This window comes from Prionailurus bengalensis, chromosome D4, assembly GCF_016509475.1.
Source record: "Prionailurus bengalensis isolate Pbe53 chromosome D4, Fcat_Pben_1.1_paternal_pri, whole genome shotgun sequence".
Classification (NCBI taxonomy): domain Eukaryota; kingdom Metazoa; phylum Chordata; class Mammalia; order Carnivora; family Felidae; genus Prionailurus; species Prionailurus bengalensis.
Genome location: NC_057359.1, coordinates 32,389,033 through 32,405,902, shown reverse-complemented (window position 1 = coordinate 32,405,902; position 16,870 = coordinate 32,389,033). Strand labels below are relative to the sequence as shown.

At 39.4% G+C, this 16,870-nt stretch overlaps 1 protein-coding gene across 10 annotated transcripts in view; it reads right to left on the bottom strand.

Annotated features, from left to right (window-relative positions):
- Positions 1–16,870, bottom strand: part of KDM4C (lysine demethylase 4C) — a 430,619-nt gene that overhangs the window by 383,116 nt on the left and 30,633 nt on the right. For all 10 annotated transcript variants that reach the window (XR_006294971.1, XM_043565681.1, XM_043565689.1 and 7 more), the window contains 2 exons: positions 8,485–8,646; positions 631–806 (listed from right to left, as the gene is read on the bottom strand). Coding sequence is in view for 9 of the 10 variants with exons in the window: in XM_043565681.1 (XP_043421616.1) it covers positions 631–806; positions 8,485–8,628 (320 nt within the window). In the remaining variant the exon portion in view is untranslated. The remainder of the gene's footprint in view (positions 1–630; positions 807–8,484; positions 8,647–16,870) is intronic.

Here is a 16,870-nt window from a genome sequence, read left to right as displayed (position 1 = left end):
GCTAAGGAGGCATTGCCACCTCCCACCAGGATACAGGTTTGGGGGCTGGGGATATCATGGCCTCTTGCTGGTAAAAATTTGTTGGGGGTAGACAGTATTCCCAAGCCCCCAACTCCAAAAGCCTGGAATGTGAAGTGACTCCCCAACCACATGGCTATGGTACCTTTTGGAATACGCTGCCACTGTGTGGACAGGAAAAAGGTGCTGGGAGGAGCATGGGTGTGAAAAGTCCTGTCAGCCAAGCAAGAAAGAAAAGTTTACCTCAGAGTTGCCAAAAAAAAGGAAAAAAAAAAAAGATTTAAGCACTCTGACACAAAGAAGAAAATTTGCCTAACAAATATGAACAATGTGTAGAATCAAAATTTCAGGGCAACTAAAATATAGAAAAAACCATTTATAGATATTATGAATAAGATGATAAAACGAGAAACAGGAGTAAACTTCCTCAGGAGTAAACTAAATGTAATCAGGCAACCACCTGAAGAAGAGAAAACAGGAACAGTTAAATGAAAACTGAAAGAAGATATGCAGAAAACCACTGCTTTTCATCACAAGCTCCTCTATTTGGTTTCCTCCCATGTTCATGTATATCTTTGAAAAAAATAAAAATAGCAAACTGCATGCACTCACTTGCCACTGTTAGCCAGCTGCCTGAACTCTTTCACTGTCATGGCTTTTTTCTGGATGTTGTATTGAGTAAACAGTCCCGACTGCCCTGTGACCATCTGCTGAATCGGTGCTGGAATAAGCAAATTATCAATGTCATCATAGCACTGCCTTGGCTTCCATTCCCGAGGAGGAATCACCTAAAAATAAAATAATAAATAAAATATTATCTGGAAAATATTCCAACGGAATACAAACAAAGAATTTCTCAGCATTTCTATAACAAATGCGTAAAAGAACAATGAGGATTCAGATGAAGGGAAATACTTGCATTCTCTTAAATATTCACCTTACTGATATGATTTTTTAGAAATAGCAAAATTTATTGTGCACTATACCAAATAGTACTTTTATATCAACTGTACTTTTATCAACTTATTTTTTAGTTGATACTATTAACCTCTCAATTTTAAAGGTAAAATGAAGAGATACATAGAAGCAAAATAACTGGAAGTTTAAATAATGCCTATATTAATATGATAAAAAATAAGTAAACATTTGTTTAGTCAGTATTATTCTCTTTAAATACCTCTCACACGATACAGCAAACAGCATAGTGGTTGGTGTGTTAGTAAATGTTTAACAATCAGTTTCCAGGAAGGTAGAGAAAACCCTGGTTTGTAGCTCTTGCTTATTTCCATGATGTAATTACTCCCACCATGGCTAATTTGAGCTTACCTACATGACATAACTGAACACAAAGTTAGAAAGAGACGTGCATTATCAACTTTTATGTTCCTGTATGAGGTTGTTCAGCACACCACTCTTTTCCAACACTATGTAAACACTTGGTTATTAACAATGAAAAGATTAGGGGCACCTGGGTGGCTCAGTTGGTTGAGCGTCCATCTCTCGATTTCAGCCCAGGTCATGATTTCAGGGTTATGGGATTGAGCCCTGCGTCAGGCTCCACGCTGAGCATGGAACCTGCTTAAGATTCTCCCTCTCTCTCCCTCTGCCCCTCTGCCTCACTCACACTCTCGCTTGCTCTCTCTCTAAAATAAATAAATAATTTTTTTAAAAGATTGTCTTTTAAAAAAATTTTTAAAAAACCAATGAAAAGATCATTAACAATAAGACCAAAAACATATGTTCATGTGATTAAAATTAGAAGGGACAAAGTTATAAAGTCATGATTTATAGCTGGAATTTATTCACCTTTAGAAATTGTTTTAATTTTTAAGATAAACTTTAAAAAATTAATCACAAAACATAGCACACATTAATAAAATGCACAATCACAAAGATGTAACTGTGAATTATTATAAAGCAAACACCAGAGTACCTCCAACTGCCCATCAAACACATCCCTTTCTTGCCCAAAAGGTAACCACTCACATAGCATTTATGATATTCATTTCCTTGCTGGAGTTTATAGTTTTATGCCTGGGTATGCATCCCCGCACCGTTTTGTTTTTTTTTTTTTTGAAATGTACAGAAATATAATCATCCATATATACATATCTTCTTTGAGGTTTATCTTTTCTATTTCACTCAATATTTTTGTTAGGGGTCAAATATGATGGCCTATGATTATGGTTCATGAGTTTGAGCCCCGCATCTGCTTCTACACTGTCAGCATGGAGACTGCTTGGGATTCTCTCTCTCCCTCTCTATCCTGTCTATCTGCCCCTCCCCTGCTCTTGTGCAAGCCCAATCACTGTCTCTAAAAATAAATAAATTAACTTTATTTAAAAAAAAAACACATGGGGCGCCTGGGTGGCGCAGTCGGTTAGGCGTCCGACTTCAGCCAGGTCACGATCTCGCGGTCCGGGAGTTCGAGCCCCGCGTCAGGCTCTGGGCTGATGGCTCAGAGCCTGGAGCCTGTTTCTGATTCTGTGTCTCCCTCTCTCTCTGCCCCTCCCCCGTTTATGCTCTGTCTCTCTCTGTCCCAAAAATAAATAAACGTTGAAAAAAAAAAGGGAAGGAAGAGAAATATATGTTAGAGAGGTGTTACACTACCACCAAAACGGAGACTTTCTCTTTGATAAAACTGGAAGACTCAAACAACCCCAAATGCCCATCAATGGAAAATGTGTATATTTTAAAAAAAAAAAAAAAACATATTATGACCTACATAGCTGAAGTTCATTGATTTTCATTCCTACTCAATATTCCTTCATACAAATATTTATCCATAAATGGATGACCATTTAGTGGTCACTTGTTTTTTTTCTGTTTATTGACTTTTGCAAAGAACACAGCTGTTAATAATATTGCATGCATCTTCTGCTGCATATGAGCACACAGTTCTCTAAAATAAACTCGTATACACAGACACTCCTAACAGTGAAATTATTGGGACATAGGATATGTATAGATCAAATTTAACAGTTATTACCAATAACTCCCACCAGCAGTGTATGGAGCATTCCTGTTGCTTCACATCTTCATCATCACTTTATATTGCCGATCATTTAAATTTTAGTCTTTCTCATAAGTTCTGTAATGGTAGTCAATTGTGGACCTTATTTGCATTTTCTTAATTATTAAAGAAATCTCTTTATATATTCCCTATGAATATCCTCTTTTATAAAGTGCTTACTCAACTCTTAACCATCTTACTACTGCACTGTTGGTCTTTTTCTTCTTAATGTATAGGAATTCTTTATATAGTCCAGTTATTCTTGGATCATGTATATATACATTTGTAAATATCTATATGTATATGTGTGTATATATCAAATATCTTCTCTTACTCTATAACTTGCCCTCCAACCTTAAGAGTATATTTTGATAAACATTAAGTTCTTAATCTTAACAAAATCCAATTTGTTCACTTTGCTGCTTTGACCTTTGGTTTAAAAAAAAAATTTCCTACTCTGGAGCATGAAGGCATTCTATGTTATACTGTAAGTGTTTTAAGGTTTTGTCTTTCATATTCAGATCTACAGTGTTCCTGCAAGTAGCTTTTGTGAAAACTCTAGGTCAAGTTTCATGAAATGAGAAAACGGGGACAGAAGAATGAGTGATTTGTCCAATGTTACACAGCTGATAAAAGACAGCATTTACTACCAAAAAAAAAAAAAAATCAACAGGGCACTGTCGAATCTAAAGTTAATTTAATTACATCAGCAATACAGAGATATTTCACATTTTATTGCATCCAAGGTATGTTAGTTTAAAGTGAGAATAGAGGGATGCCCAGGTGGCTCAGTGGGTTAACCATTTGACTCTGGTTTCAGCTCAGGTCACGATCTTACAGTTCATGAGTTCAAGTCCCAATGTCAGGCTCAGCACTGACGTGCGGAGCCTGCTTGGGATTCTCTGTCTCCCTCTCTCTGTGCCCCTTCCTTGCACACATGCATGTACATGCACTTTCTCTCTCAAAAATAAATAAACATTGAAAAATAAAGTATTGGGTATGTGTTGTTGTTTTTTTTAATGTTTATTTCTTTTTGAGAGATACAGACAGAGTGGAGCAGGGGAGAAGCAGAAAAAGAGAGAGACACAGAATCTGAAGGAGGCTCCAGGCTCTGAATTGTTTACACAAGTTAGACGCTTAACCAACTGAGCCACCCAGGTGCCCCTTGAGTATATGTTTTCAATAGCATATAATATGATTGTCTCTATTCCCCATTTTTTTTTTAAGTTTATTTCTTTTTGAGAGAAAGAGACACAGCAGGGGAGGGGTAGAGAGAGAAGGAGAGAGAGAGAGAATCCCAAGCAGGAGCTACACTGTCGGCGCAGAACCCAAGGTAGGGCTTGAACTCATGAATCGTGTGATCATGACCTGAGCCAAAATCAAGAGTCAGACGCTTATTCGACTGAGTTACCCAGGTACCCCCATACTCAATACTTTAAAAGAATATGGATAATCGTACCAAATGGATATGGATAAATACATTAAATTGTCTTCATAATATACTGAAAGGGAAAAAGGTTATAAATGCTAACTTCTTCAACAGAAATAAGTGCAAGTAATTCAAACAAATAAACATGGATTGATTCAGGCTCTTGTTTAGAAATAAATACATCTACAATCAAAATTAATATTATATTTAGAGTTTAGTATTTTCCTGTCTTGTGAAAAAAAAGTTTTGTAGCAATTTTCTAAATTTAGAGAAATTTAATTTAGAACATTAAACATTATCTTTGTAAATATTTCATGTATGTGTTCACACTTACTTTTGATAAAAATGTTCAGACAGAACTTTAAAAATTTGTAAGTTCAGGTCTATAACAAAAATCTTACTTTTGGACTATAATTTTAAGTATCAACACATCAGATTCTCTTACACAGGAAATGGAAGCACAACATACTTAGGATTTTAAAACATTCCAAAGTTAAACTTTTACATTCAATCAGTCTAACTGAAGGAAAAAACTATTCCTCCTAAAGTTTACCTTCTTGAGTATTCTATCAAAACGAATACATACATGTTATTTTATTTCACCATTTCCCCAATCCCAGCCTGTACTGGATATCCAATAGTAATTTCTAACTGAAATCTGTATTTGTACTACTTACATTGAAATAAATTGCTATTATCACCATTTACCTACTGAGGAAGAAGCAGGAAGGGGAAGAACAGTGCATCTTAAAATCTTTCTTCACACTTTAAGGACACAAAATTATGTAATGTGCATAACCTATAGCCCAGGGTAGTCTATGTCCAGATTACTGTTGTGGGATAATTTTATCCATTTCATATGTAATTAAAGGTTCATCATAATCGTTCTCCACAAAAACATTTAATTTAAAGAGACTGACATTCTTTACTTTCCCAACTTGACCACCACCTTTTACATAGAAGTCAGGGTGTCAAATCTCTCACTATGGAAATAAAAATTAAATCCAGAGTATAAATCTAAAAAATGTTGATTAAAGAAAAATCTAAGGCCAAAGTCACTACTATTGGAACTACTGAACCATTTTCTCCAAATCATATTTTAAGAGCAATTCATTAAATTGTGCATTAACAAAGAATCTCATAAGTGGTTCTGTCTCCAGGACTTGACCTCAAAGCAAACTAGCAGCATTAATATAGTTTTGATTTTTACAATTTGATTTGGTGAAGTTTTACACGTTTGCTATTGCTGCAACTTCCAGAAAAAAAAAAAGGTAAGTAGGTGAAACTGACTTTATGTGACTTCATGTAAAAGATAACACAAATGGCCAAAAAATCCACAAAAAAAAATCCAAAAAAAAAAAAACCAGTTCATTGTATTCCTAGTATAAGTAAAAGAAAATTATCACAAGATTGAATAAATGAATTTCTCCAACTTTGTCAATAAATCTCACTAAAAAAAAAAAAATGTCTAGGGGTGCCTGGATGCCTCAGTAGTTAAGCATCTGACTTCAGTTCAGGTCATGATGTCACAGTTCATGACTTCAAGTTCCACACTGGGTGAGCTCAAGCCCCCCTTTAGGTGAGCACGAGCCTGGCTTCTGGTGAGCTCAAGCCCTGCTTTGGGTGAGCCGTGCTTCTCTCTCTCTCTCTCTCTGCCCCTTCTGGGATTCTCTCTCCCTCAAAAAAAAAAAAAAAAATGTCTAGACTCAGGTGTGTTTTGTTCAACATTCAGAAACTAATTGCCATTCAAATGCCATTCATAATGCATTCATAATGCAGCAGAAGTGTACCCTGTGAGCCTGCAACTCCCTTGTGAGGGTGTGTGTGTGCTACTTCCCCTCCCAATGTTACCAAATGTGCCACCCTACCACAGGACACTCACTAATCTCAGTGGAACACAGTAAGATCTATGTTTTCAAGAAACAAAAAGCAAGAAAAACAGGACAAAGGGCTGCATTCAAAGCCCAGAGAAGGGGACAACCTGTCACCCCCAATTTCCCTCCACCTAAATAAAGCCCAAATCCTTGCTAACCCACTACTAGTTTATGATCAAAATTATATGTGTCAAATGATTCTGAAATGACATTCTCTTCAACTCAAGAATTATTTTTCTCTTCAAAGATAATCCGGTGTTGAGGTTCCATAAAGGAGTTCTTTAAGAGCTAACTCAATAAATAGGTTAAAGTAAGGATTCCTCACCTGAGAAATTCATTATAAACCTCTTTACTTTTCTCTTTGTTTTATCTTTAGCTTCCTTTTCTATCTCTCACCCACCTCTAATAAACCTTCATTCTACTTCATATCACCAAATTTTAAACCTTTTCAGGAGGGACTTGAACTATACACAACAAACTGACAGACCTCAGGGGATAGATGCCAGCACAAGCAGGAGCATCCAGATGCAGGAGGACTTGAACACCAACCCCTGCAGTTCTGGAAGTTCTCTCCTCTGATATCTGCTCTTAATGTTACTGGACCTCCCCTCAGAGATGGGGATTCCAAGGAGAACCCATAACCCAGATACAGTTGAGCAGACTCTGACAGGGCTCAGGAACTTATGAGGTGATGCTGACAAATCTACAGAAACTCAGATTACAAGTTTAACATTTAGAATAATAAAATGAAGTAAGTGCAATAAAATATACTCTTCTGAGGTAAAATTTTTCCCTCCCTCACCCCCAGCCTCTTATGAGGGAAGCTTTCTGATTGAAATATATTTCCATTATAGAAAGGACAGAAAATCCATCTTAGGTTGAGATCAAAGGATGAATTATATAGACGATCTCTCTTACAAAATTGTAACTTTGGGGGGGGCACCTGGGTGGCTCAGTTGGTTGAGTGTCCGACTTCGGCTCAGGTCATGATCTCACAGCTTGTGAGTTCAAACCCCACATCAGGCTCTGTGCTGACAGCTCAGAGCCTGGAGCCTGCTTCAGATTCTGTGACTTCATCTCTCTCTCTGCCCCGACCATTCTCATGTTCTGTCTCTGTCTCTCTCAAAAATAAACATTAAGAAAAACAGAGTTCTAACTTTGGGTCTATGGGTACAAACCTGCAATGCATTCCTCAGTGCTTTCTGTGACCCTCAGTATATCACAACTACCCTTGGCAGGAGTCCCTGTATCCACTCTGTCTCCTCACATCCATTCTTCATGCAGGAGCCATTGTGACATTTTCAAAATAATGACACAAAAACAACAAACATACAAATAGCCACCATGTCCTCCACTCCTCTGCTTTAAGCCCACCAATGCACTGAGAATAAACCCCCAATCCTTACTAAGGCCAGGCAAACCCAGTATGATCTGGTCCCTTCAAGGGCCCTCACCTTACTTACCAACCTCTTCCCCTGCTCATTAAACCCCAATTCCACAGACCACCTTCCTCTCACACTTGAAGCTCAGGTCAGCCTCCAGGCCTCTGGACCTGCTATTCTTTGTGTCCCCACATCTTGGTTTCTTTATATCTTTTGGGTCTCTGCTTAAATGTCCTTATTTCACCACCCAAAGAGGCTACCACTACAATATACGCTCAACAGGGGCAGAAACATGGTCTGTTCTATCCCATCATTCCCCGCCAGCACCTGGCATCAGGCCTGGTATTTAGCAAGCACTCTCCACACTTGCTAAGCAAGTAACTGAAAAGAAATGAAAACAGGCAAATCTACTGAGAAAGAAAGTAGATTAGTGGTCACCTAGGATTGAAGGAATAGTTCTCACCCCTCTGGAGCCCCGTACATGGATATCTTTGGTTTCTAGGAGCCATTCTTGTTTTGTTTTGTTTAAATAAAAAAAATTTTTTAATTAAAATTTTTAAAATCCCTAGAACATAACCTAGCATAAATAGTTAACTGAAAAATAAGATAATTATTCTGTGAAGAAATCAAATGCCCTGCATGGTTAACAAGAAAAAAATTTGCAAATATCTTCCTTTAGAATAAACAATCTCCCATATCATGAAAACTAAGAGCATAAATGAAAGGCCAAGTGATTGTTTTTGGCTTAAAGGATCTGAGGATAATCACCTTTGCAAGACCCGCTCGATGGGCTCCTTTAGACTCCATGTACGCGAGGTATTTGTTGAACTCCCGGAACTCCTCCATGGAGGGTCTGAAGGTCATGATCTTACAGCTGGGGTTCAGAGGACTCTCTACCTCAGCCACCTCCATGATGGTTTAGGGCAGTCTCTGCAGAGGAGATGATGCAGTCATCAGCACTGAATTATTGTGTGCTTAAGGTTGGCGGTCATTTCTCCCAAAAAGCATATAAGCATTCCCAGGAGGAACTCTTCTCCTTTATTTACCATTCCCTCTACCACATCATTGAGGAGACTTCCTTATCTCTCCCTGGACTCCTGGGGGAAAAGCCAGCCTCTAATCTTCCTCCTCCCAACTTCCTATTTCTGTGATTCAAGCACTGACCTGATTGTATTACTTGCCTACTCAAAATCCTTCCGAGTAAGAACAAATTTTCTAACTTCACAAGTTTACAAAAGGTGTTGTTTCTATGTACCAGTTCTGAAACACTCTGTCATACATGCACCTGCATAAAGGCCTAGTCTAGTTTGAGTAGTGAATGGACAATGTTCAACATCCCCAGCACAGACTTGACTTTAGGTGTACTTCCACTTGTCATAATCCTTCCCAGAACAATTTACAAACTACCCATTCAGCAAAACTACCAAGCACCAGACTAAAGTACTGGAGACAGAGAAATGGATAAGGTTTGTCTTCACCATCCAAACTCACTGTCTAGAGGCAGAACAAACCTCAACACAAAACTGTACACTGGCAGGAGTAACTAACTCCACCTAAATTACTCAGAAATGACTTCCCCAGAAAGGAACACAGTTAAGACTTATTAGAAGGTGTAAGGTTTGCCAGACAAGAGAAAGAGTATTCCAAGCAGTGAAAATACCTGGAAGTACTGTAAGGACAGAGAGAGTTTAGTTTGTCAGGAGCTTAGAAAAGATTATAGGACGGACTTCAAGCTGTATTACAAAGCTGTAATCCACAAGACAGTATGGTTCTGGCACAAAAACAGACACTCAGATCAACAGAACACAATAGAGAACCCAGAAATGGACCCACAAACATATGGCTAAATAATCTTTGACAAAGCAGGAAAGAATATCCAATGGAATAAAGACAGTCTCTTCAGCAAGTGGTGCTGGGAAAACTGGACAGTGACATGCAGAAGAATGAACCTGGACCACTTTCTTACACCATACACAAAAATAAACTCAAAGTGGATGAAAGACCTCAATGTAAGACAGGAAGCCATCAAAATCATCAAGGAGAAAGCAGACAAAAACCTCTTTGACCTTGGCCGCAGCAACTTCTTACTCAACACGTCTCCAGAAGCCAGGGAAATAAAAGCAAAAATGAACTATTGGGACCTCATCAGAATAAAAAGTTTCTGCACAGCAAAGGAAACAATCAGTAAAACTAAAAGGCAACTGACGGAATGGGAGAAGATATTCACAAATGGCATATCAGATAAAGGGTTAGTATTGAAAATCTATAAAGAACTTATCAGACTCAAAACCCAAAAAACAAATAACCCAGTGAAGAACTGGGCAAAAGACATGAATAGACACTTATCCAAAGAAGACACCCAGAGGGCAAACAGACACATGAAAAAATGCTCAACATCCCTCATCATCAGGGAAATACAAATCAAAACCACAATGAGATACTACTCACACCTGTCAGAATGTTTAACATTAACAACTCAGGCAACAACAGATGTTGGCGAGGATGCAGAGAATCCTCTCTTTCGCAGTGCTGGTGGGAATTCAAACTGGTGCAGCCACTCCAGAAAACAGTATGGAGATTCCCCAAAAAACAAAAAATAGAACTACCCTACAACCCAGTATTTGCACTACTAGGTATTTATCCAAGGGACACAGGGTTGCTGTTTCAAAGGGACACATGCACCCCAATGTTTATAGTATCACTATCAACAATAGCCAATGTATGGAAAGAGCCTAAATGCCCATCCATGGATGAATGGATAAAGAAGATGCGGTATATATATGTGTATATATATACACACACAACGGAGTATTATTTGGCAATCAAAAAGAATGAAATCTTGCCATTTGCAACCACGTGGATGGAACTAGAGGGTATTATGCTAAGCGAAATTAGTCAGAAAAAGACAAATATCATATGACTTCACTCATATGAGGACTTTAAGAGACAAAACAGATGAACATAAGGGAAGGGAAGCAAAAATAATATAAAAACAGGGAAAGGGACAAAACATAAGAGACTCTTAAATATGGAGAACAAACAAAGGATTACTGGAGAGGTGGGGGGATGGACTAAATGGGTAAGGGGCATTAAGGAATCTACCCCTGAAATCATTGGCTAACTAACTTGGATGTAAATTAGAAAAGCAAAGCAAAGCAAAGTGGAAAGAAAAGAAAAGAAAAAAGAAAAGAGGAAAGTTTACAGGATGTCAAAGTAAAAAAGTAGGTAGCAGACTGTGCTATAAAAATATGAACTTAATTATGCTGACAATAGTCAGGATGATTCCCTCAACATTTACTAATCACCTAATACACATGGAGTGCAAAACTGAGTAAGAAGCACTGGCCTGCCTGCCCCAGAAAGGAGTCCTGCCCCATCCCACTTCCAGATGCAGTAACAGTGCCTGGCATCTGACAATCCAAACCACAAATACTCTCAGAACAAAGCTTTCCTTTTTTTTTTTTTTAATAATTTTAATTTGCCTGACAAAAAGAAAAACTGGGACAGGATGGAATAGATAAAGATGAAAACATGCTGGGGCACCTGGGTGGCTCAGTCGGTTGAGCGTCCGACTTCGGCTCAGGTCATGATCTCACAGTTCGTGAGTTTGAGCCCAGTGTCGGGCTCTGTGCTGACAGCTCAGAGCCTGGAGCCTGCTTCGGAGTCTGTGTCTTTCCCTCTCTGTGTCCCTCCCCTGCTCACTCTCTGTCTCTCTATCAAAATAAATAAACATTAAAAATTTTAAAAAAAATTAAAGATGAAAACATGCTATGGGATAATAAGAGGTTAAAACAGATCCAGGGCTACAGATAAAGATGTGATCATCATTCAGTAAAGGTTTAAATAAGCATCTATCTCAAAAAGTACATGTGAGGAGAATCAAAATTAAACCCTGCCACCCACTATTAACTTAATATAAAGGAGACAATAATCTGCATGGATATAGATATATTAATACATGACAGAAAATATTCTCCTTGACTCAGGGACAAGGCATGGAAAAGAAAAAACCTTCCAGGCCACGTCCTCGCCTATCCCCCTTCATATGTGATACACATGCCCAAATCCATGGGTTGCAGGATAGAAGTCTAACCTCTATACAGGATACACATAATCCTTAAGAAGTGCCTAGATTAAGCCTTTACATAACTATTAGGGCCTTGTCCCTCACCACAGCCTGCATTATACTTTAAGCTCCAACAACTTGCACTGATTTGTGCTTCTCTCAACAAACCAGAACTCTCCATGCCTTTGCCCAAACCATTCCCTACCATCACAGTAGCCTTTAGCTACCTCCTTACCTGACAAGATTCTCAACCCTTCTCAAGTAGGCCTAAGTGAACCATCCTGTTTGCTTTGACCTCCCTCTCTGCATTCCTTATAGCAGTTGCCTGTCCCAACAGTTGACACTTCTGACCATACGCTGAAACTCTAAACCCCTCAAAGGAAAATCAGACTCTCTGTCTCTTTAAGCCCTAACTTCCAGTCTGGGATCCAGCCTGGTTTGTAACATCTGCTATAATAACTACATGCCAACCGAATGAAGAAATAAATGACAAAATGCTAAAGTATATACATAAAATGATACCAAATGCAGGAAAAAGGAAAGCATTGATCTCACACACAGGAAAGTTACTTAGAAAACAAACTCATTTGCTTGACTGGTAAAGAATAATAGAACACAAAAATCTGTGCAGAGAGAAGGGGGAAGAAGCTCCCAGATTACCTTTGTAGAAATATTTGGTACCTGGAAGACAGCCTTACTTTTTCCCTCGCCAAAGAACAAGGGTGGCATGCATAGCTCTCCAGCAGAGGAAAAAGCCACTAGGGAAGAAATGAGAAATCTAGCCAGTCACTCAACAGTTACTGAAGGCCTAACTGCTGAGCGGGCATTCAGGAAGGATGAAGAGAAACCCTAACAAGGAGTGGAGTGAAATAGACAATAAATAAGTCATAAGCCCTCTGTAGAAGAAACCAGGGAGTAGCTATTTTATACAGGGTAGGTGAGGGAAGACATTTCAGGTGCCTGAGAGAGGGAATAAATCATGCAGATATCTGAAAGTAAAGCATTTTGAACTAAGTAAGAGCAAGGAGCCTCTTGGGCTCTTCAAGGAACAGCAAGGATGTGAGTGTGACTAGCACTCATAAGAAAAAGAGAATGGTGACAGGGAAGATGAGAAGAGAGAGTTTGGGGGAAATAATCTGGGGCTCTTCCCCTTCTTGTACATTCCCATTCTTGCTACTCTAACAGGTATTTCAAGGAGATGACACGGCTTTCTAAGGTAACTCTCCTGGAGGTTTTTAAGCAGAGCAGTGAGCAGCATCATTCTGGCTGCTGTACCAAGCAAAGACAAGATTGGAAGCACAGAGGCAATATACACCAATCCAGGCAAAATAAAATGGTGACTTTGACCAGCAGCGAGAAGTGAGAAGTGATCAGATTGCAGATATATTTGGAACAGAATTTCCTATTAGAAGTGAGAGAAACAGACAAGTCAAGATTTTTGGCCTAAAATACAGAACAATGGTTCTGATAAGAAACTGAAGCCAGAGGTCTATTAATATATGCAGAGAATTGGGGCGCCTGGGTGGCGCAGTCGGTTAAGCGTCCGACTTCAGCCAGGTCACGATCTTGCGGTCCGTGAGTTCGGGCCCCGCGTCAGGCTCTGGGCTGATGGCTCAGAGCCTGGAGCCTGTTTCCGATTCTGTGTCTCCCTCTCTCTCTGCCCCTCCCCCGTTCATGCTCTGTCTCTCTCTGTCCCAAAAATAAATAAACGTTGAAAAAAAAAATATATGCAGAGAATTAGTAGCAATCAGAGTTAAATCTCTGCCCAGTTTGCTACCTGGCCTTTGAAACATACTTTGCCTCCTCCTGGTGTCACTATTCCTTGACTACACAAAACTAGTTATACCTACAAATCAGGTACATATACTAAAGACCTGGTTAGCTTATATTTCAGACCTTTTTCAATCTATAAAGTTAATATATGATCATAAAATTTGAAATATACTAAAGCATCTAAAAATTTAACGTTAATCCCACCACCCTAATCTTTGCCAAAATGAGAGGCAAAAAAGTCTATTGTTAAGCTTTTTTATTTTTAAGTTTCTTTATTTGGGGGGGGGGGAAGGCAAGAGAGCAGAGAAGGGGCAGAGAGAGAGAAAGAGAGAATCCCAAGCAGGCTTTACGCTATCAGCACAGAGCCCGATGTGGGGCTTGATCCCACAAACCATGAGATCGTGACCTGAGCAGAGACCAAGAGTCAGATCTTAACCAAATGAACATACAGGTGCCCCAAGTTTCCGGGTTTTTTGTTTGTTTATTTGTTTTTGTTTTGAATACTAGTGATACTGATCATTTTGGGGGTGTTAATAACCATTGTCATTTCATTTTTGGGTTGCTTCCTTACATTCTTTACCCTTAAAAGGTAACTTATAAGTTTTCTGTTCCTTGAGTTTTTCCTAATCCACATTTATCACTACCAAATTTAATCATGCTGCACAAATTCCCAGCCACCCTTCTTTCTCCTTTACTTTTACTTCTCTGAATCATGCAGAAAAGTAGGTTTAAAATGCTCTTGCAATAATGATTCTTAGAAAAAGACTGTTATAGGGGCGCCTGGGTGGCGCAGTCGGTTAAGCGTCCGACTTCAGCCAGGTCACGATCTCGCGGTCCGTGAGTTCGAGCCCCGCGTCGGGCTCTGGGCTGACGGCTCAGAGCCTGGAGCCTGTTTCCGATTCTGTGTCTCCCTCTCTCTCTGCCCCTCCCCCGTTCATGCTCTGTCTCTCTCTGTCTCAGAAATAAATAAACGTTTAAAAAAAAAAAAAAAAGAAAAAGACTGTTATATTTTGGGAAGAATATACCTATGATTTTCAGCTGAAGGTGATACAACGATCATTTTTTCAACATTCCCCCTCTTTAGAGACTGAATCCCCAAAGTGAGTAACAGCAATACTGTGATGACAACTTTGTTGTTTTGTTTCTACAGAGCTAGCCTTCAATGTTTTTATAAACCACCAAAACCAAATAGTCATATTTCTGGTAAATACCCTAAGATTTTTTTCTTAATGAGCTAAAGATCTTTTTTATTAAGTGAAGAAAAGCCTAACACTAATTCATACTTCTGTAATTCTCCCAACCTTCTTTTCTGAAAAATTTTACCTTATCATGAAGGACAAACATCTATTCTTATTTTAATCATGTATCTTTATTTGGCAATAAAAAAAGAAACTGGGGCTGATACTTTCCTGCTAAATGTAAATCTATATCCTATATTGCTTTCCTGTGTACACCTGTATTTCCAACTTCTGTTCTCTTATTTAAGCAACTTCTATGAAAAACATAAAAACGGATGGTTCTCATCTTAGGGGTATTATTTTCTTAGACGACACCTTCCCACAGAACTGGTCTGCACTGCTAACTGCCTCGGAAGAGAACACTTAAGGATCTACTACAATCCTAAGAGATAAAGCACTCACCATTTAAGCAGATAATTAAGCTAAAAAGAAAATGAACTAAGGCACAATTATCAGTCATGTGATATTAGAAGAGAACACTCCTCTATGCTTCCTCATGTGCACTCGCCCGAACACTGGAGGCATCCTTGCCAGCCCTCACTCCTCCCTTCCTACAGTGAGATTTTAAAAGAAACTGAGCAGTCAAGGTCCAGAAGGAACAGGTGTGACTACTCTACTCTACTTCAGTTCCCAAGTGCTAAGTCCACCAGAGGCAGCTGGAAATCTCGCATCTTTTTTTTTTTTTTTTCAAAAAATGTTTATTTATTTATTTTGAGAGAGAAAGAGAGAGCGAGAGCCTGCGAGCATGCAAGCTGGGGAGGGGCAGAGAGAGAGAGAGAGGAAGAGAAAGAATCCCAAGCAGGCTCCACGCTGGGGCGTGGCCCCGACACAGGGCTCAATCTCATGACCCTGAGATCATGACCTGAGCTGAAATCCAGAGTGAGATGCTTAATCAGTTGAACCACCCAGGCACCCTGGAAGTCTGGCATTTCTATTGCAACACTGAAGCTCACCCACTTTGGGCCTCACAGTGAGCCAAGTAAGCTTCTACTTGCAGAGTGCCTCAGTCAGGCATTGTTATGAGTTGAATTATGTCCCCACAAAAGATGTGTTAAAACCTAACCCCTAATACATGTGAATGTGACTTTATTTGAAAACAGGGGTTTTGCAGATGTAATCAAGTTAAGATGAGGTCATGCTTCATGAGGGCGGACCCTAGTCCAATATGACTGGTGTCTGTATAAGAGGAGAAGGGCTGGACAAAGAGGGAAGAATACCATGTGAAGAGGGAGGCAGCCTGGAGTCATGCAGCTACAAACCAAGAAATGCCAGCAAATATAAGATGCTAAGACAAAGGCACAGAACAGATTCTTCCCCAAATCCTTTACAGAAAGCATGGCCCTACTGACACTTTGATTTTGGCCTTCTAGCCTGCAGAACAGTGAGAGAATAAATTTCTCTTGTTTTAAGCAATCCAAGTCTGTGGTTATTTGTTATGGCAGCCCTAGCAAACTAACGCAGGCATCAGGGGTCATATTGATGGGAACATAGTAGCCTACCACATTCTCCAACCCAGTTTCACCAATAGTAAAGCCTATAATACTCTGACCTTCCATCTAACTCCTTCATCTTTCTCAGTTGGGTAGAAAACTGGCAGACCACCCTGAAAATGCCACATTAGCCACTAGCACTGCCTATCTAGGAACTGAAACACAACAGGGACATCGGGCTTTAAATTCTTCCCTTTTCTATCATCCCAGGACCTCACAGGCCTGGAGCCCTAAGTTAGAGAGCAAGACAGCAAAGAAAATCCTCAGTCTATTAATCATTTTTTGCCTAAGCCAGACCTCAATCCTCTCCCAGAGACCCAGGGGGCTCTTCTTTAATCTTCTTTGTCCCATTCAAATCAGCAGTCCACCTTGCTCTACCAGCCTACAGAGATCAGAAGTAAGAATGGGAAGTTGGACTCAGGGAGACAGTTCTGGGAAAGAAGAGTCAAGGCAACAGATAAATCTGTGCAAAAGTTTCTTTTATTGCACAGAATCTAGGATGAGTCCCAGGAGAAGGTTCCTGAAGAGAAGTGATCCAAGTAAACATGTAGATTCTTTCCAACAGTCTATATTCTTTCCAACTCACA